This window comes from Elgaria multicarinata, chromosome 18 (genome assembly GCF_023053635.1).
Source record: "Elgaria multicarinata webbii isolate HBS135686 ecotype San Diego chromosome 18, rElgMul1.1.pri, whole genome shotgun sequence".
Classification (NCBI taxonomy): Eukaryota; Metazoa; Chordata; class Lepidosauria; order Squamata; family Anguidae; genus Elgaria; species Elgaria multicarinata.
The window spans coordinates 18,156,123-18,178,359 of record NC_086188.1 but is presented as its reverse complement, the minus strand read 5'-3'; the positions used below and the strand labels follow the sequence as shown (position 1 = coordinate 18,178,359).

The window sequence follows — 22,237 nt, the reverse complement described above, 5'->3', positions numbered from 1 at the left end:
AAGCCCCTCAGTCTATCAGCACAGCCTTTCTGGATCAGGCCAAAGGTGTAACTGAGACTTTCTGCAGGGTCAGTTCCCTTGTAAGGAGAGAGGATTGCAGACTTCTGGCATTTTGAAATACCTGCTTACTTGCAAATTATGGAATTTAGCTTTCCCCAGCCACACATCCTCTAGATGTGTTGGATTACAATTTCTATCATCAAGCTAGAAATCTGGGCTGGCATCATGGGAAGGCATGGTCTGGGACCTGCGAAGGGCTTGCACCCCAGCCAGGGGACCACTAACAAGATCTCCCTGGAGTTGCTCCTTCTCTTCCTGCTTGCCCACCTGACTTTCGCTCTGGCCCAGACAACATTGGTGGTGGTGAGGAGGAGTAGATGCCACAACCTCCTTGATCCCTTCTCTTCTCAACCATCCCAGAGCACAGCATGCATGTGTCAAGAATAAATAGTAGCAGACAAAACTCCCCCCTCTTTTTAATTGGGTTACTAGCTTAGTGGATTGTGCAAATACTCTTGGAGGGACGCCAGCTTTCGCTGACGTTTTCTTGGCAGGCCTTATAGAGGGGTGGTTCGCTGTTGCCTTCCCTGGCTGTTATTACCTTCCCGCCAGCTAACTTTACCGACCTCGGGAGGATGGAAGGTTGAGTCGACCCGAGCCGGCTGCCTGAAACCAGCTTCCGCTGGGATCGAACTCAGGCCGTGGGGAGAGTTTCAGCTGCAGAAACTGCTGCTTTACCGCTCTGCGCCACAAGAGGCTCGCAATCTTATTTATTTATTTATTTATTTATTTATTTATTTATCGCATTTCTATACCACCCAATAGCTGAAGCTATCTGGGAGGTTTACAAATTCAAGACAATTCAAAATAAAACAATAGTATAAAACCATAATATAAAAGCACAATAATGACTTAGGTGAAGGAGTGGAGGGAATACTTGCCAAATCTGAGGAGGTCACAAGAGTGGGAGGAATAACTAACACCTCAGCCACCAGGAATAAAGTTCAATATTACCTTGATAGAATGGAAAACTAGGCTCAAATGAACAAAATGAAATTCAAAAAATGCAAAGTTTTGTATGCCGTCGTGAGATCCTTGTGATATATAGGGCAGGAGACAAATGTATTGTCTTAATAAATTAATAAAATAAAATACCCTCGTTAGGCCTCAACTAGAGTATTGCATCCAGTTCTGGGCTCCACAATTCAAGAAGGACGCAGACAAGCTGGAGCGTGTTCAGAGGAGGGCAACCAGGATGATCAGGGGTCTGGAAACAAAGCCCTACGAAGAGAGACGGGAAGAACTGGGCATGTTTAGCCTGGAGAAGAGAAGATTGAGGGCAGACATGATGGCATTCTTCAAATGCTTGAAAGGTTGTCACACAGAGGAGGGCCAGGATCTCTTCTCCATCATCCCAGAACGCAGGGCACAGAATAATGGGCTCAAGTGACAGGAAGCCAGATTCTGGCTGGATGTCAGGAAAAACCTCCTGACTGTTAGAGCAGTATGACAATGGAACCAGTTACCTAGGGAGGTTGTGGGCTCTCTCACACTAGAGGCCTTCAAGAGGCAGCTGGACAGCCATCTGTCAGGGATGCTTTAGGGTGGATTCCTGCTTTGAGCATGGGGTTGGACTCGATGGCCTTGTAGGCCCCTTCCAACTCTACTATTCTATGATTCTATGAATCATCATGAGGTGTGACAAAGAGCCACCAGAATCCCCAGAGGCAACTTTTATGTTTCTCACAATCGCTCAGTGCCTTGCTTGCCTGCCAAATATATTATGCACGCATTGTTATGCGTCAAGACGCTGGAAGCCTTGCAGTGCTCTTCTGTAGCCAGCTTTGGGGACACGGCCCACTTAATTCATATCTGGATGCTTGATGGACTTATGTCAGCAGGTGGTGATTAATTCCTTTGCTTTGTAAATGGACATGGCTAGCTGCCCAGCAGACTTCTGTATAGGAGATCAGGCATTTTAATCCTACCATTGGATCATTGAAGGATTGCAGGAAGAACACAGTGGATGGATTTCTAGCTTAGAACTAGTGATGGGCAAATTCGCTCCAGGCGAATCTGTGATTTCCTTGGAAATTTAACCAATTTGCCCATGTTAGCTTGGACGGGAGTTCTCCTTTAATACAACATCTCTTTCCGCACATAGGGATGTATGAGAAATTAGTTTCAGTTCGCTTTTTATCAGGAATTATCCAATTCGCATCTTCCGGATCAAACGCAATCTGCAGTTGAACTCCATAGATTTTTTTGAGCTTGAATGTGATTCGCACAGCTCCAAAACCGCGTTCGGCAGCATGTGTGTGTTTCAAAATTGCACATGGGGAAAAATGCATTGATGGAATAGTTATAGTTATTTTAGGGTGTTTTTACACCCTGTAGATTTCTTTGTTTGATGGTTGTAACTGCATTTTAAACTGTCCCTGTTTTTAACGATTTTAATGTTTTAAGCCATGTGTTTTTCTAAGCCACCTTGAGTGCGTGATGGAAAAGCCAGGTTAAAAAATCATGCAATTGACTCCCACTAATGGCAAATTCAGGGGGTGATGGGTGACAGGATTGTAGCCAAAATGCCGGCAGCTAGGGAACAGGCAGGAATTAGGAACATGCTCAGATGAACCCTGACTTATGCAGAAGTACACACACACAAAAAAAAAAGTATAAGGGAGGAAAAACCGTAAGCAGGGCAGGGCTTGGGAGTGAGGAAGCCATCTCAATGAGGACTGAGCATGCTTCCAGTGGAAGCTGGTGACTCCGAAGTCAGTGGGGCTGTGAACCAATCAGAACTCTAAAGGAGCTTTATGACCCCACTGACCTGGGAGCCACCAGCCTCCACTGTGTGTGATGTTAATGATGATGATGATGATGATGATAATCATTTAGATATATATAAAAATCATTTCAAGGCTGCCTTTCAGGGTAGGAGCCCTCCCAAGCGGCTTACATCAGTAAAAGAGACTTATGCAATTTCATTTAAAAAATAACAATTACAAATACATCGTTAAAGACACACACAGCATCATCATTAGGCGAAGTTTAGATTGAACAAGTGGGATTTCAGAGCCTTTGTAAAAGGCTGTGGTGTTGGGGCCAGAGGGACCCAATGGCAATCCATTCCAGAGGTGTTCTCTCTCTCTCTCTCTCTCTCTCTCTCTCTCTCTCTCTCTCTCTCTCTGTGTGTGTGTGTGTGTGTGTTTGTCTACATGCAACTGTGTGTGTGTGAATAATAATAATAATAATAATAATAATAATAATAATAATAATAATTCTATACTGCCCCATAGCCAAAGCTCTCTGGGTGGTTTACGTAAGATTAAAACAATTTAAAACGACATGCAAAATTTTAAACCATAAACACATGCAGTATACTCAAAACCCTACATCTAATAACAACTACAATCAATTATGAGCTGTCAACTGAATATAAAAATGGATCCGGGATCAGTTAAGCTCATCACATATTGCTAAATGCCTGGGGAAAGAGAAAAGTCTTGAACTGGTGCTGAAAAGATAGCAATGTTGACGCCAAACGGGCCTCATCAGGGAGATCATTCCAAAATTGGGGGGCCACCACTGAAAAGGCTCTCTCCGTTGTTGCCGTGTATGTGTTGCGTAGATATTTCTTTGTCTGTGTGGCCCTGTTTGGACTAGGACTAGATATATTTAGCTTAACTCTGGTGCATGTTGGTTAGGACTAACCATGCCGAATGCTCCTGCCACACGTGCACTAACCACTCTGCCTAACCACCCTCCACCCTCCACCCTTGAACTAGTCTATTTAGCCCTGGTCAGGCCTCATCTAGGGTATTGGGTCCAGTTCTGGGCTCCACACTTCAAGATGGATGCAGTCAAGCTGGAGCGTGTTCAGAGGAGGGCAACCAGGATGATCTGGGCCAGGATCTCTTCTCGATCCTCCCAGAATGCAGGACACGGAATAACGGGCTCAAGTGACAGGAAGCCAGATTCCAGCTGGACATCAGGGAAAACTTCCTGACTGTTAGGGCAGTACGACAATGGAACCAGTTACCTAGGGAGGTGGTGGGCTCTCCCACACTAGAGGCATTCAAGGGGCAGCTGGACAACCATCTGTCAGGGATGCTTTAGGGTGGATTCCTGCATTGAGCAGGGGGTTGGACTCGATGGCCTTGTAGGCCCCTTCCAACTCTGCTATTCTATGATTCTATGGCGTGGGGGTGCCGGAGTAGCTGCTCTTCTGTAAGGGCTTGGAAAAGCATGGGAGCCAGTTTTCATCCCTCATGGCATTCAGCCAGGCTGGGATGGTAGGAAGCTTTTGCTTCATGCAGCCGTGGGTGTTTGTGCCTGGGAGCACAGCGGACTCAAGGTCAGTGTGCTGCTGATGGTGGTGTGCAATCCAAAACACCTCTGCTGCTCGCTGCACAAGCCACTGGACGGCTCAGTTAGTACCCAGGGAGCATCACACAGCCACCTGGCTCCTTAGCAAACTGCCATGATGTGTAAAAATGGCAGTTCGTTATCCTGCAGAAAAGGGCTTTTATGGAAATGGCAGCCGCATAGCTGCCGCTTATGCAAGGCGATGCACGCCTCGAATGGCAGCACTAACTGCAGCTCTGTGACAGCATTCGGTTAACCACAGAGTTGACCATGGAGGCCGGACAGACAACACGCTAAGCCGTGGTTAGGGCGCTAAGCCTTTTGCAGTGCGTGGGTAGTGAGGGTGGTTAAACCGTGGTTATGGAGCCACTATGGTTAGGGAAAACACCCTACATGCTAAGCCATTGTGGCTAGCTCAAAACGCTTAACCATCATGGCTTAGCGTGTTGTCTGAAAAGGCCCTGTGTGTGTGTGTGTGTGTGTGTGTGTGTGTGTGTGTGTGTGTGTGTGTGTTTGTGTGTGTGGGATATATATATATATATATATATATATATATATATATATATATGGGTGAGAAGTGAACATTTCTACCAGCAGGAGATCTTTGATGGACACCCTGACATTAACCCCATCCCGAAAGATGAACCCAGGAGGTATTCTTGAGGCTCTCTTCTCCAAAACAATGATCCCAAAACAATGAAGGCTCCATAAGGTCCAGCATTTTGAATAGTGCCCAGAAATAGTTCCCATGCAGAGGGCACACAATATAGTTTTCTGTGGTCCACCAGCAACGGTGGCCAGAAATGGAGCTTTCAGGACCCTGGACAGATCCCTGGGAATTGATCCCTCATTCAGACTGCTCCAAATGATCCCTTACGTATCTCCAGACTCTGGTTGCCTCTGCTCAGCTCCATCCTTCCTGGCTGAGGAGTGGAGAGCCTTAAAAGGTGAGGCGTGGGCCTGAAGTCACCTTTCCCTCTGCTCCCACCTGGGATGTCACCTGCATCTGTGAGCAGGAATTGGGGAGCATAAGATCTCTGGCACGGAAGACTTGGCTTCCTTTGGGGTTCCTCTGGGCCCAGTTGAGGGACTCCTGCTTCAGAGCTCTTGGGCTCTAGGGGCCCTTAGCTGTCAAGTTCGGGCTGGCTAGGAGGGCTTGAGCCCAGCACCTCTATCACTGGCGCTGGATCACCCAACCTGGCTGGATCCTCCTTGTGGGTGAGAGGCCCGGCTCATGGCCATTGGCCATGCTGGTTGGGGATGATAGGAGTTGAAATCCAAGACATCTGGAGGGTGCCAGGTTGGGGAAAAGCTGGGATATGCTCTCACATGTGCGAGCATCGTAGGAAATGCACAGGCACAGATCATAGAATCATAGAATAGTAGAGTTGGAACGGGCCTACAAGGCCATCGAGTCCAACCCCCTGCTCAATGCAGGAATCCACCCTACAGCATCCCCGACAGATGGTTGTCCAGCTGCGTCTTGAAGGCCTCTAGTGTGGGAGAGCCCACCACCTCCCTAGGTAACTGGTTCCATTGTCATACTGCTCTAACAGTCAGGAAGTTTTTCCTGATGTCCAGCTGGAATCTGGCTCCCTGTAACTTGAGCCTGTTATTCTGTGTCCTACACTCTGGGATGATCGAGAAGAGATCCTGGCCCTCCTCTGTGTGACAACCTTTCAAGTATTTGAAGAGTGCTATCATGTCTCCCCTCAATCTTCTCTTCTCCAGGCTAAACATGCCCAGTTCTTTCAGTCTCTCTTCGTAGGGCTTTGTTTCCAGACCCCTGATCACCCTGGTTGCCCTCCTCTGAACACGCTCCAGCTTGTCTGCGTCCTTCTTGAATTGTGGAGCCCTGAACTGGACGCAATACTCGAGATGAGGCCTAACCAGGTGTTCTGAAGATGTGCAACTAGCCACCCCCACCCCCCAGATCTGGACAAAGGCAACGTCTCAGAGCCTGGCTGCACTCCAGCACCCACATCGATTGGCTCATTAATTCCACTGTTGTCCCGTCTCTTTGCTGCTCTCTCGCTCACTCGATCTCACCGTCTGCTCGCTGCCACCTGCCTCCGTCACATTGGCCAAGGGCAACCTCAGCCGAATCCAGAATTCTGGGACTGAAGGTGCCCCTGGGGGAGTCGTGTGTCTTTTTATACAGAGAGCCTTTGGCCCAGCAGAGGCTGGTGGCTCCGATGCCCATGGGTTGGTGAACCCGCTCCAGGTTTCAATAGGAACCAGTCAGAACTCTGAAAGGTCTATCCAAGGGGCGGAAGCGCCTTGCAGAGCTCCTTTTGAGTTCTGACTGAAACCTAGAGTTGATTCACCACCACATTGATGTTGGAGGGCTCTAAGACACACACACACACTCCGACTCCTGCTTTTTAAAGCTGTCAGCTTTTACTTTAAAATGCTATCGGTCTTTACTTGAAGGGATGCAAGGCCAAGGAGGCAGGCTGGTTTTCTACCCAATTCCAAGACAAGACGCACCTCTGCTTGCCCCTAACAACGTCGCAGCCCTGGAGTGCGAAAGCACTGAGATCACTGACAAGCACTGGGCATTCCTTTCTATATTGGAAAAAGAAATTCGATCTCATTAGTATAGAACGCAATTCGACAGCGTCCAGTGCCTTTATTTTACATATTCTAATTTTTAATCCTACTTTTCCTCCAGGGCACCCGGAGTGGCATCATAGAGTCAGAAACAGTGGAGGCTTAATGGCACTGATGTTATGGGACCGGCAAAACTGCTCTGGGTTTCCATCAGAACCGGAACCACTCAGAACTCTAAAAAAGCTATCCAAAGTGCCAAACCTATTTGAGGGGGTTCAATACCTTGGAAATCTCTTTTAGAATTCTGGCTAGTTCTGACTAAAACCCGGAATGGATTCAATGCCCCACTGAAATTGCAGCTGCCAGATTCAACTGGCTGGAAGGGAGTTTGGGGTGTATCTAGTTCAATCCTCTATTTAAACCGTCCCTCACCAACATCTACCCAGCCTCTGTTTAAATATCCTCAGCAGAGGACAGCCCACCAGCTTCTCAGAGAGTCTGTTTCACCATCAGACCGTCTCTGATATTGAAAGGAAATTCGCCAACTCAACAGTCTTTCTGAATTTAAAAAAGCTATAAAGACTGGTCTCTTCCAGCAGGCCTAACAAGTCAAATTTTAAGATGCTTGGCTCTTATTTTAACAATGTATTAGTTTTATATGTTTTCATCAGTTTTATGTATTTTATAATATTTTTGTATTCTATGTTGTTTCCCGCCTCGATCTGGAGGGAGAGGCGGGTAAGAAATATTATTATTATTATTATTATTATTATTATTATTATTATTATTATGTATTGCATTTATATCCCACCTTTTTTCCTCCAAGGAACCCAAGGTGGTATACACAATCCTCCTCCTCTCCATTTTATCCTTGCAACAACCACCCTGTGAGGTGGGTTGGGCTGAGAGTCTGTGACTGGCCCAAAGTCACCCAGTGGGTTCCCATGGCCAAGTGGGGACTAGAACCCAGATCTCTTAATTCCCAGTCCAACACTCTAGCCACTACACTAGATGATGATGATGATGATGATTTCCTGCAATTTCCACCCAAACATTATTCTATTTATATCCTATCTTTTCCCCCTCTTGCAAGGAATCCACAGTGGCTTACAGGGTCCTCCTCCTCTCAATTTTATCCTCACAACAACAACCCTGCCAGGTAGGTTAGACTGAGAGTCGAGTGACTGGCTGAAAGTCACCCAATGACTTTTATGGCTGAGTGGGGACTAGAACCCGGATCTCCCAACTCCCTGTCCAACACTAAGCATTATACCACACTGGCTTTCTTGCTGTTGTTCTTGGTGTTGATGAAGATTGTGGTGGTTGCCCTAGAGGCAGAAACGTAGCAAAGCAGGGAGGGATAGGGTGCTTATAGAAACCTTTCTCCTTGATGGCCATGAGCTGGACCACAAGTAGCAACCAGGTCTCTGAAACCCAGGGAGGATCCAGCCAGGTTGGGTGAGCCGTGCCAGTGATGGAGCTGCTGGTCTCAAGCCCTCCTAGCATGCCTGAACTTAACAGCCATGAACCCTTAGAGCCCAAGACCAATGAAGCAGGAGTTCCAGAAACAGATCCCTCTGAGCTAGATCCCAGAGGAAGCCAGATGATCCCTGCTGGAGGCCTTATGGCCTCCAATTCCTGCTCAACAATGCAGGCGATATCCCAGTTGGGATTAGATGGAGAGGCCACTGAAGGCCCAAGGCTGCCCTTCAGGGCTCTCTACTCCTCAGCCAGAAAGGATGGAGCTTAGCAGAGGTCATCATGGTCAAGAGATATGTAAGAGATCATTCGGAGCAGAGCCTGAACAAGGGATGGGTTCCCCATGACTTGTCCAAGGTCCTGAAAACTCAGTGTCTGGCTGCCATCGCTTGTGGACCATGTCAGATGTATCATGTGCTCTCTGACTGGGACCTATCCCCCCCTCCGGTCTGTGAGCCCCTCCATCCAGCTAGGCCCATGTGTGCTCACCCATCCCAGGCAAGTGAAAAATTAATTTTACAGTGAGGATTTCATGAAACACTTGCTGTGGCAGGTCCTTAAATGCCGAGCTGTATTATCTGCCGCCAGTTTCCCCTCGTCTATTAATTTCACAACTCTAATTTAACAAACCACCAATCAAGCTTCTTTGGCAATATTTGTACTTTATCACCCGTGATGCTTAATTGCTCGTAACTCCCCTCTTTCCCAGACTTTTGAGGTAGCTCGCTCTCTTTAATATTCAAACCAGGGACTGCAATGAGACGCATCAATCGCACCGTGCTCTTATGAAACCCTTTTGCTCGCCTTGGCTGAAAACGGGTCCCATATCTCGGTTCCTGCACACACAGAAAGCCGGTACCTCCCTACAATGCTGTTGACTTCAGAAAGAACAGCCTGGAAATGGATCACCCTTTTTTAGCTAATTTCCCCTTGTCACAGAAAAGAGCGATGGCAGCATAGAGGGAAGAACAGCTGCTAATCCTTTGTCATAGTTAGCACGGGCTTGTCAGAGTCAGGATGGGGAACAGAGCAAAGATGAAAGGGACTTTACCCATTGTACAATAAAATATAACCAAAACGGTCACCTTAAAGTCAATTGGGGCACACAGGCGCTTAAAGAAATCTTAGATTAATTGCATATGTTTCGGCAGATTAATCTGTTGGTGAAATCAACATAAATCTGTGCACGAATAAAACCATAGGTCCCTTAACAACCTGCCTGATCACGGAGGTCGTTGGAGGGCATGCTCCTGGTTAGGGTGACCATATGAAAAGGAGGACAGGGCTCCTGTATCTTTTACAGTTGTGTTGAAAAGGAAATTTCAGCAGGTGTCATTTGTACAGTATATATGGGGAACCTAGTGAAATTCCCTCTTCATCACAACAGTTAAAGCTGCAGGTGCCCTGCCCTCTTTTAAATCTGGTCACTCTAGTATAGCTCCTGCAGCTTTAACTGTGGTGATGAAGAGGGGATTTCACCAGGTTCTCCATATATACAAATGACACCTGCTGAAATTCCCTTTTCTATGCAACTGTTAAAGATACAGGAGCCCTGTCCTCCTTTTCATATGGTCACCCTATGTTAAAGATGCAGGACCCCTGTCCTCCTTTTCACATGGCCACCCTATGTTAAAGATACAGGAGCCCTGTTCTCCTTTTCATATGGTCACCCTATGTTAAAGATACAGGAGCCCTTTCCTCCTTTTCATATGGTCACCCTATGTTAAAGATACAGGAGCCCTGTCCTCCTTTTCATATGGTCACCCTACACCTGGTGGTTCCACATGAACCTATGGCCTGATTGGAATCCACCAGGAGAAGAGCCTTTAGGGTGGTGGCCCCTTCTCTGTGGAACTCCCTGCCCCTTGAGAACAGGCAGGCCCCAACACTAGGCTGCTTCCAGCAACTCCTGAAAACAACTCTGCTTCTAGTGGCCTTCCTCAACTGACTAGCCAACTGTTTTTGCCTTTTCTGGTCCTTTGTTTTATATTGAACAATTTTAATTGGTCTTTTCAATCTTCTTTTTACTGTTTATACCTATGTTCACCACTCCGGAAGCTTTTTTAGATACTGAGTGGTATAGAAATACTGTAAATAAATAAATAATAACTGAGGAGCTCCCATGGTTTTTCGATGATGCATACATGCGCCACACCAAGTAGGGCTCTGAAAAGCTATTTCCCCCTGAGTAAGGGATACGGAGGGACGCCTCTTCAAATATTTGGAAGTATTTACATTGGTGATGACAACAGCACCATCATAAGATTTGTAAGTACTTGCATTGAAATTAACAAACAATCTGCTCTTTGATTAATTGGCAGCACCTTTTAAATCAATCCAAAGAATTTTAAGCCATTTTCATCCATTAATCTACAAGCACACCTGGGAGTGAATTTCATTGTCGAGATGTATAGGATTTAACCATTGCCTGATAAGCAACACAACTCTATCAATGTCTACTGAGAAATAAGCTGCATGGAGCAAAAAACACTAAAGTTAGAATGTTTGTCTCACAACACACACACACACACACACACACACTTAACATGTGCATCTTGTACTTGGAGAAGCTTATCTGAATAAATACGGTACATGTGAGTCTTTTATCACATTTGCTTACTTTAGATCAAGGGTGTTGAGTCATTTTTGGCTCAGGGGAAGTGGTGTGTGTGTGCATTCTACCAGTAGGTTAAACTAAGAGTATGGGACGGAGCCATATGGAAATTTTACCAGTTTGGACATTTTCCCAGCAAGCATACAAGCTCAATCCTACGGAAGTTTACTCAGGAGTAAGCTTCAGTGAAACAACTCTCAAGCATGCCAAAGCACTGCTCAATTCTATGGAACAACTCTCCTGCCTGACCCAAAACGTTGCTTAATTCTATGCAGGGCATTTAAAGTGTAACTTCCTTTAAACACACTCTTATCTCTGTTTACTGATGGAGATAAGAGCAGAAGAAGCTTGTAGGGTCAATGGGGAACCCCTGTGGACTGGAGGTTCCCTAAAGTGCTGTTTTAGATGCAGTTACAGCTGGGTAAGGCAAGGTCTCCCTTCAGATCTAAAGCTTGGCCGCCAACCCAAAACCCAGCAATAAGAACATTAGAAGAATTCAGCACTTGGTGAATTCCCCTCTTCATCACAACAGTTAAAGCTCCAGGAGCCCAGCTCTCTTTTGCATTTGGTCACTCTAGCTATACTCCTGCAGCTTTAACTGTTGTGATGAAGAGGGGAATTCAGCAAGTGCAGCATGCATACAAATGACACCTGCTGAAATCCCCTTTCAATACAACTGTTAAAGATACAGAAGCCCTGTCCTCCTTTCCATGTGCTCAACCTAGCTATCCCCTTCCAAAGCCATCTGCAATACAGACCATGTAACCTGTGTCGTTGATAAGCTGCACAGCTACTCATGGCTCCAGAGGGTGTTGAAGTTCGACCTTCGCTGGGAACCTAAGACTGGAGAATAGCGGCTTCTCTTTTGGCACAGAGTGCCTGAGAAGGTCAGAGGCAGCGTGTGTGATTTCATAGTTTGCATACGGTGCCTCTTCCGAGCTGAAGGGGTCCATGGAAGTTGCTCTTCCCATGGGCCCCAAAATTCCTAGAAGTGGTACTGGATAGAAAATGTTCTCCCTCTAACCTAGTCCTTGCTGAAGGACAGTCATAACTTATAAGGCCAGTGTCAAAAGTAGGATGGTTGGGCACATGTCAAGGGCCCACACACCCCAGCAGGGGCCCCCTGGCAAGAAGGCTATGGAATTGCTCCTCCTCTTCCCCATGGCAACCTGCTTGTTCGCCTGCCTCTCACTCTGGCCCAGGCAACGGTGGTGATTGAGGTGGAGGAGGAAGAGGAGGAGGACACGCCATGGCCTCCTTACTCCCTGGTTCTCTGGCAATCAAGCAAGGATGAGAAAAGGGAGGAGGAGGAGGAAGAGGAGGAGGAGGAGGTGGTGGTGAAGGGTCCATTGAGGGTATCTTGCCCAAAGCCCCCCTCCACACACATACACACAAAAATTGGCACTGATAACTTACCAGTGAATAATTTAATTTCTGAGAGGAGAGCAAAATCCCCCCTCTCCTCATTGCGGTACTTTCTGTTTCATGTTTAATGGTCCTATTTAGTTCAAATGGCCAATTTTTACACTGATTTATACGTTCTTTTTTCCCTCTGAATTTGTCTTTGTTCTGTTTTATTAAGAGAGAGAGAGAGAGAGAGAGAAGTGGTGGAGGGGGAGAGCCAAGTCTTTCTCCAACAAAAGAAACAAGGAAATTGAAGGAAGAACAGTATGTAAACCAAGGCCCGCGTTCGCTCACAAGAGCGCCTTCCCAGGGGTGTAACTCCCTTGCGTACGCGCCATAGAAATACACTTCCGCTGAGCAATGAAACTTCAATAGTCCCCTTGAGTACTATTAATTCTGCTGTTGTGCCTTTGTTCCTTGCAGGAACTTGGGGCAGTGTGCCTTGTTCGGCCTCTCCCCCATTTCAGTCATACAACAACCCTGTGAGGGAGTTTAGTCTGGGAGATAGAACACAGCTGGTGAAGTGCTGGCTGAGTGCGTTCCCCTTGCCCCCGCCCCATCCTCCCCGCCTGGGGAAAGCAAGGATGAGTGAAGTTGGTTTTCCACCCAAAGCACTGGCCAGATGGCACTTCAGCTGGGAATGCAGTGGTATCAGGGGTGGAGCCTCAGTGTGACATCATGGGCAGCGCCCCGCCCCTAAAGGCGTCCAGCTCACAGGCGGTTCCAGAGTGGCAATCTGGCCATGGAACAAATATGACTCCCTTCCCCTGTCCTAAATGGTGCAATGTTAAGGACATTACCTAGAAGCAAGTCTCCTTGAACTCAGTGCAATTTATTTCTGAGTAGACATGTGTAGAGTTGCACAATCCGTTTGCTCGAATCATACCTTGTATAAAGCCAGCTGTCTGAGATTTGTTTTCCTTCTTCTAAAAACATGATGATGATGATGACGATGATGATGACGACGACGATGATGATTTACAATTATTCCAGTAGTCACATCAGTCGCTGGCATCACATCAAAAAACTACACAGAAAACCTTCCGAAACTGAGCCTACCAAAATACATCAACACCAACATCCAGAAAGCAGTCACACTTAAAACTAGGGCTGTGCACGGACCCCCCTGATCTGCTTCGGATCCCGATCTGCAACTTCCAGATCGGGTCCGCTCCACTCCACTCCGCTCCGCCTAGAGCTCCGCAGCAGCGGTGCTGCTACCAGGTAAGCCCCCTCCCTCCTTCCCCCTTACCTGCATCCATCCACGGTCCAGCGGCTGCTTTAACTGAGCCCAAGGACTCAAACAGGAAGACCAGGCCTCTGCCCCCCCATCCTCCTGCCCCCCTGCCCCCTTACCTGGCTCCACCACCATCACTGTACGAGCAGCGGCAGCAGGGCCAGGTAACCCCCCCCTTGCGCACACCACTTACCTGGTCTGTCGCCAGCTTCACTAAAGCCCGTGGCTCAACCCGGAAGTGTAAGCCCCACTTGGGGCCTACACTTCCGGGTTGAGGCGCAGGCTCTAGTGAAGCTGGCGACAGGCCGTAATGAACCAGGTAAGACCCCCTCCCCCCCTGCCCCCTTACCTGGCTCTGCCGCCATCGCCGCACGGGCGGCGGCAGCGCCAGGTAAGGCCCTCTTACCTTTTTTTCAGAGCTTCGGATCAAGGTGAAGGATCCGCCTTCATCTCGATCCACTCCGCTCCGCTCCGCTGCCCCCCGATCCTCTTCACCTCCACCTTAAGGGGAGGCGAAGCACACCGATCCACTTCTGCTTCTCCGATCCGAAGCGAAGCGGAGCACAGCCCTACTTAAAACATGTTCAATAGTCAGGAAATTCCTGAATCAGTAAATTCATTCATTCATTCATTCAACATGACTTCGCAAAGCCCATCATGTCTACCTAGAAAAACCATCATGAGCGAGAAAAGAGAGATAATAATAATAATAATAATAATAATAATAATAATAATAATAATAATACATATGTACAGCACTTTCCAGGTATTCAAAGCACTTCACATTCATTACTGCTTTCACAGACATTATCTATTTGCTGGCTGGGGGTGATGGGAGTTGTAGTTGTAGTCCACCACATTTGGTGAGCATTGTGTTGGGAAAAGCTGTTCTTAGCTCCTGGTTCTGTTCTTAGCACGTGCTGTGCTGGTGTGTATCAAAATTCTAACACGTTTCCAGGCCAAGAAAAGCCCAACTCTTTAGCTCTGTATAAATCCTGCAAATTCAGCTGATTTGTATAATTGCGTTTGAATAATATATTGGGAGATAGATATAGATATGCATGAGTTTGCTTTGACTGGTTATGACAACCAGCATTCTGTATACATTCTGAATGTTGGTAGGGCTGAAAGAAAGGCCTTCCCAGAAGATCTCAGAGCACGGGCAGGCTCATATGGGAGAATATGGTCTTTCAGATAAACTGGGCCCAAGCCGTAGAGGGCTTTATAAGTGATGAAAGCACTTTGAACTGTGCCCGGAAACAGACCAGAAGCCAGTAAAGCTATTTTATCAGGGGAGTTGTCTGCTCCCTGATCTCTCGGTTGTTTCGGCAGACATCAGATATGAAGTCTCACAACCTGACAGCAATCAACCATTGTGTTCAGAGCCTCAACTTGGCAAATATCTTCCCACGTCAACTAGCAAAGACGTACAGATTTGCATCGGGGAGGATGTCACATGCAGGCATCTGCTATTCTGTGAACATTCAACCAACCTTTAAGTCCTGTAAAAGGATCTCTGACATCCACCGTGGCCGGCTGTGATCCGGGATTGTAAAAGTTAACTCAAGGACCTTGTGGTGATGGCTGGATATTATTATATATATTTTTTTTAAAAAAAAATCTCTCTCCCTCTGGGAGCCAGGTACAATTTTTCTTATCGACATTTATGTTTATGGGAACAGTAATTGAGAGGAGTTATAGTGGGACTGTGTGCAATGGCCATGCCAGAACATTGCTGCCCATGTGCTCCGAATTCTAAGAAGCCTAGACAAACCATGGCACACACAGGAGGGGAGATTCTTGGGGCACAGCTCCTCCTGTCCTTACACCCAAAAAGCTCTTTGCGTCCAGTTCTGGGCTCCACAATTTAAGAAGCTGGAGCATGCTCAGAGGAGGGCAACCAAGATGATCAGGGGTCTGGAAACAAAGCCCTACAAAGAGAGACTGAAAGAACTGGGCCTGTTTAGCCTGGAGAAGAGACGATTGAGGGCAGACATGATGGCATTCTTCAAATACTTAAAAGGTTGTCACACAGAGGAGGGCCAGGATCTCTTCTCGATCCTCCCAGAGTGCAGGACACGGAATAACGGGCTCAAGTTAAAGGAAGCCAGATTCCGGCTGGACATCAGGAAAAACTTCCTGACTGTTAGAGCAGTGCGACGGTGGAATCAGTTACCTAGGGAGGTTGTGGGCTCTCTCACACTAGAGGCCTTCAAGAGGCAGCTGGACAACCATCTGTCAGGGATGCTTTAGGGTGGATTCCTGCATTGAGCAGGGGGTTGGACTCGATGGCCTTGTAGGCCCCTTCCAACTCTGCTATTCTATGATTCTATGGTCTGTGGAACGAATCAGATGGGATCTGCCCTGGCACAGAAGAACCATTGTCCATGGGGTCCAAACTATGTTGCCAATGGCGCTGCCAATACCAGAAATAAGAATTTGATCAGGCATCCTCTTTGTGACAAGGTTGCTAATGAGATGATTAAGTGAGGACACAACCAGTTATATACCAGACTCTGAAAGACCCTCTCTCCTCCGACACCTAGGAATGAGCAAGTGGCACATCTGAATCCACCAACATTATCTGGACCAAAGTGAGCAGCAGGTGAACAAGACAGGTGAAGAGGAACAAGTCCAGGGGTTCTTGTCAGTGGTCCCCAGATGGTGTGTGGGCCCTCGGCAGGTGCCAGACCACGCCTACCTTTGACATCGGCTCTGGCTGAGCAAAAGATGGTTTGAACTACAACTCCCAGCATTCCTGAGCATTGGCCCTGCTGGCTGGGCCTGATGGGAGTTGAAGTCCAAAATTTCTGGAGGACACCAGGCCAGGGAAGGCCAGCTTACAGAATTAGCCAGGGTGTAAATCAAACCATAAATAATACTTTGTCACCATGCCTGCAGGGCTTGGTATAATTAAACCCCAGTGAAACGGAGAGGGGTGGAATTGCTTCCTGACATGTAGGTAGGTCGCATTGCCAATTTCCTGGACTGGAATTGAGAGCAACACGTTTTACTGCCCATAAATTTTAACGGAGGTTTACGAGGTGCTGCGGAGGACAATAGGGGTTGGTCATTATTTTCATGCCCAACTCATCAGCCTCCAGAGACATCTGGCTGGCAGCTGCTGTTCGAAACAGAAGACTGGATCTCGGTCTGATCCAGCCGGACAGTTCTGGCAAGAGGCATAGAACGGGGAAATTGACCCACACACTTCGTTAGTGAGCGAGCGAGGCAATCCAAAACGTGACACCTGCTTCAAGCACGGGGGCTCAGACTACGGGTGTCGGAGAAATCCGAAATGGAATGAAGGGACCACAGATCTCTTGTAATCTGGTCTGTGGATTTTGTAACAAGACATCTGTTCATCAGGCAAATTCCGTGGCCGTGCAGCTTTAGAAAAAGAAAAACCCGAAATTTACATAAATAAATCCATAGACAGAACTGCAAGTTAGATGAAGAACAATACATGATTCATAAATATAAATTCTGTAAATTGTTATGTAAATACTTCTGTAACTTGTTGCGAATTCATTTAGGTGCTTTTCTGAGCTGGGGGGGGGGGGATATCCAAATTTGTGAGTTTGCGAACATCAAAACTCAAAACTCCACGCAGTCTAGGGAACTCATGCAGAATGGATTAAATACAACCTGAATCTCCCTAGTTCGGACCAAAATATGATGAAAGAAGGTTTGGATGAAACCATATTCGCTTGGGTTCTAATGTCGTGTTGGAACACTGGGCCCTGATCCTGAAAATAACTTGCATGCTGTTTTGTATAAAAGATAGTAGAACTGTGGGTCAGTTATGGAATAATGCATCAGTGCAATGCTGCAGAATGTTCAAAGCACGTGTACTTATAACAGTTCTGGTTCCAGGTTTTGGAGGACCCTTGGGCAAGATGATCTCAGGGGGCCTCCGTCCCTCAGTACACTGACTCACCTCCTGCTCAGCATGGTTGCCACTGCCCATTCACTTGTCTCTCCCTCAGACCCCAATCCATAGCACCTTCAAGAGGGAGACAACAAGTTGGAAACTAGAAGTTAGGGTTCCTCCTCCTTGCTCAGAGAGGACAGGTGAGCAGGTAGCAACAGCAAGAAGGAAGAACAGCAGGGCTTCTTTCATGGTGGCCCCCTACTGGGGCATAATTCTTGGCTAAATAACTCCCTTTTCTCTTTCTCTCTGCAGAGATCCGTGAGGCATTCAAAGTCTTTGACCGGGATGGCAACGGCTTCATCTCCAAACAGGAACTAGGCACGGCAATGAGGTCCCTTGGGTATATGCCCAACGAGGTAGAGTTGGAAGTTATCATCCAGAGATTGGACATGGATGGTAAGGCTTTTTTGAGGGAGGGAAGGTTTTAGACTCTCCTCTTTCTTCTGTTGCACATCACTTTTGAATGACACCCCCCCCCAGTTCCCTCTTTTGTCCTGGACTGGAGTTTATCCTAACACATAGCTGAACACATTTTTTGCCGGTGGGAAGAAATACATCCAGCTATGTGTTAGGATAAACTCCAATCTTCTATCTTATATCCTTTTAAGAAATGGTCTAGCTGCTTCTCATTCAACCTCAAATGCCAACAACTGCATGAAAATATCTGGCACTGCACATGTTTTGCTTCAGGGGAGACATGATAGCACTCTTCAAGTCCTTGAAAGGTTGTCACACAGAAGATGGCTAGGATCAGGGGTCCGGAAACAAAGCCTTCTGGGGAGAGACTGAAAGAACTGGGCATGTGTAGCCTGGAGAAGACTGAGGGGAGACACGATAGCACCCTTCAAGGACTTGAAAGGTTGTCACACAGAGGTGGTCCAGGATCTCTTCTCCATCATCCCAGAGTGCAGGACACGGAATCATGGGCTCAAGTGACAGGAAGCCCGTTTTCCAGCTGGACATCAGGAAAAACTTCCTGACTGTTAGAGCAGTACGACAATGGAACCCATGACCCAGAGCCGTTCTGTTGACATGGTAGTTTTCTATTCACATGGACCTCTTCTTGTTTTGTATGGAAAGGTGAGCACAATTTGGAAAGGTGCTGGGGAGGGGATGTTATACTCCTCCCCAGTGAAGTTTCTTATATTGAATTCCCCCCCCCCCAAGGTGGGGAAGGCAGGTGCCATATTTTGGGTGGAGTGGATCTTGGTTCTCCTTTTCTCACGTCCCATCCTTTCCCCTTATTTATTTATTAAATTGATATACTGCCCCATAGCCGAAGCTTTCTGGGAGGTTTACCTCTTTCTCTCCCGGCCGGGTTTACCTGCCCGCTTGGCTCCTCTCGCAACCAGGCTCCCAGCGGATGCGCCTCTAAATACGACCGTTGCCAAAGCTATGACAGATTTGATGTTGCCGACTAAAGGGAATATTTGTCTTTGAGAAAGAGTTTCATCCCTGAGCTGTAAAAAAGCTCTTGACAGCACCATATAACACAGCTCGTGAATTTGCCGGAGAGGGGCAGCGGGGTGTGTGTGTGTTCACTTTGCTCCTCTCCTTAGTGAAGACCAACTTAGGCCATTTCTACACCAGCCCGGTGTAGAGGGAGGGTCTCACGATATCCTGATTGCGAGATCCTCCCCTTAGTCTAAATGTGGGCAGGACATCCTGGGAGGAAGGAGAGTGTCACGCCCGCCATTTTTTTAAAAAAAGGAGCTGAGTGCACTTGCATGCCAATGAAATGTGAGTTGTTGTTGTTTTAAAAAAAGCCCTGACCCCCACCCCCTGATTCTTCCCAGCCTAGTTCCTTCCTTCTACTGATTCCTGCTACTCACGGGGAGGAGGGAAGAAGCAGGGATGGGTGGCCACACCTCCCGCGGTCTCCGGATGATCCCGAGAACGCAGGAAGAATTGGGTTTTCCCAGGGACTACTTATCTCTGGGAAAACCGTTCTCATCCCTCCTTCCTCTTGAGAGTCCCTGTGCACACAAGGACTCCCAGGAGGATGTCGCACAGGGACTCAGCTGTGACTAGCCCGCATTTTCGGGCTGGTGTAGAATGGCCTTATAGGGGTGGAAAAGCTGGTTCCACTCAGTGGGAATGGTAGGGTAGGCCAGATGGAGCTGGGTCTTTGGCACAGATGCCGGTGGACACTGGTGGCTCCAGGGTCAGTGTGGCAGTGAATCCACTCCGGGTTTCATTCAGAACCAGTCAGACAATGTCATAATACCAAATAAGTATACATATACTACTAAACTGTGCGAGTTCATGCCTGACTCCTCGCCATTCTTCCAAAACCAGATCCAATATCGTTGCATTTCAGCTGGCTGAAGATATTTGGTTAAAGCTAAATGTGTTTTATTGACTTGGCCCCTGCAGTCAGAAGTAAGCACCAATGAGTTCAATGAAGCTTACTCCAAAGTTACTATGCATAGGCTTCCAGTCATGCCCCATAAACTTAATGTGAAATTTTATTAGTGGCTTGTTTGTAAGTTTGTTTTTGGATGTTGGTGCTTATGGAAGGAGCTTTTTAAGTAGTGCGTTAAGCTCCTTTGAGTATAAATAAGAGAAAAGCAGCAAATAGATATAGAAATATCCTTGGGCATGTGGCAATAGGATCTCCTTGGGAGCATGGCTATAGAGCCCAGTTTGATGAACTGCTGCACACCAAAATTTACTACTATACAACTTGCTGCACACTTCAGTTTTTTTTTGAAATGGATGAAGATAAATATTTCCTGCTATTTTGAAAGATCGTGAAAATTCCTATTTTGATGCTGACATTCTGCAGGAAACATGAAAGTAGGCGTAGGGGAAAACCATGGGATGATACTGCAATCTGTTGAGATTCTCTAAACTTCACTTGAAAGCCCAGTTCGCTTCACTCCCATTCTCATTCACCATCTGCTTTTCGGTTCGTTCGAATGAGAAAAGTTGCGCATTTTTTTCCATTGTGCGTTTTTGCGAATGATAACGCACGTTTGGGGATTTGTGAACATTTTCATGGAATGCACACTGCTATTCACATTTGGGGTTGCAAAGGGGGGCATTTCTGAGTGATTTGTGATCTGAAATGAAATTCTCATAATTGGAAGTAAATCCCACTGAGTTTAATAGGACATATTTCCTAGTTTACAAGACTACAGCCTTAGATTTGTTAGCATGTCTTGAGTATGCTGGCAGGCATCAAATATTTATTGAATGCTTGATTAAAATTTATTTTTTTTAATTTCAGTTCAATTTCGATTTTTAATTCACTGATTTATTTAAGGGATTGATATACCACACCTTCAGTACAGAGGTTCTCAGGGCATCAAGCCTCATCTGCTTTCAGCTGCCAAAAATACCAAATGCAATTTATCACAATTTATTAAATATTGTCAGACATTAACTAAGTATCATTGCGTGTTAGCAATTAGCTATTACAAAGTACGGAACGTCAGGCCTAGAGGTCAAATCCTGGCACCCCAATCCAGCCCTCTGTTATTCTTCAGATGACCACGCCCCCTGTCCTGGCTCCGCCCCTTCCCCATAACCATACATTGTTTAGTGTTTCCTGGATTTTATGAAGTTTTCACCCCATTTTGAAAGGTTGAACTACCTCTCTGAAGGCTTAGTTACTAACAGTAAGAGCTTTAAGCTACAATATGCTTGTATTTTTGGAATTGTGGCTCCACCCACTTTTGCCTTTGGCTTTTGCCCTTTTCCTTTGACTCTTCCCACCACTGGAATGCAGGCCTCCAGAACTTCTCTGAAAATGAATTCAGCCTCTTCCGCTGAAACAGGTTTCCACCCCTGCGCTATTAGATAGTCGTACACCACACACAGGCTGTAGCTAGACCTAAGGTTTATCCCAGGATCATCCCGGGTTCGCCCCTGCCTGAGTGCTGGATGCCCTGTGTGGCACTTAGATGAACAGGTTTGACCCCAGGACAATCCTGGGATAAACCTTAGGTCTAGCTATGGCCACAATCTACCAAATATTAAATATTTGAAATCAAAACATCGTAGGATTATAGATCAATTGCAAATAGCAAATATTCAGAAAACCTTTGAGCTTGAAGAGATTATCTGGACCAGAACTTTGAAGATAATTTTTGGAAAAAACGTTATTAATGGCGCGATGGTGTTCTTTGCTGTATATGAATGCATCGGCCTAATCCTCTTTTAAAGCTATTGAAGTCAGTGGCCATGACCACAGCATCTCATGACAGTGAATTCTGTAATTCCTGTTGTCTGTCCTCAACCTACCTCCATTCATTGCCAAACTGATTGACAGGAGACTGATCCAGGACTTAGCAGAGAAAGGGCTTCACACATAACCCATTATTTTCTTCTGGGATTTGTTGCCATGGGATGTGGCGTTGGACATTGGCTTAGGACAAATCAACACAGGCAAAAGAGTTCAGTGGTGGTAGAATGAGGTTATGTTATCAGACTCCAGGAAGGGAAAGCACTTTTTTTTAACCTCCGTAGATTTAAACCAACCAACAAACAAACAACCCATGTTCTCCAGAGATCAGGCTGGGCTTTTCCCCCCAATCTGATGTGCTGCTTCTTTTTCGTGTTTGCTAGCTTGAAATTGTTGTTTTTCATACTGGAGAACATTAAAACATGAAACTCCAAACCCGTCATCTAACCCACTGTAAAA

The 22,237-nt window shown here is 46.6% G+C and overlaps 1 protein-coding gene across 1 annotated transcript in view; it reads left to right on the top strand.

Annotated features, from left to right (window-relative positions):
• The window catches only part of CABP7 (calcium binding protein 7), an 81,148-nt gene that overhangs the window by 43,615 nt on the left and 15,296 nt on the right, over nt 1-22,237 (top strand). Inside the window, exon 2 of the mRNA XM_063144217.1 lies at nt 17,842-17,985. Within this exon, the coding sequence (XP_063000287.1) occupies nt 17,842-17,985 (144 nt within the window). The remainder of the gene's footprint in view (nt 1-17,841; nt 17,986-22,237) is intronic.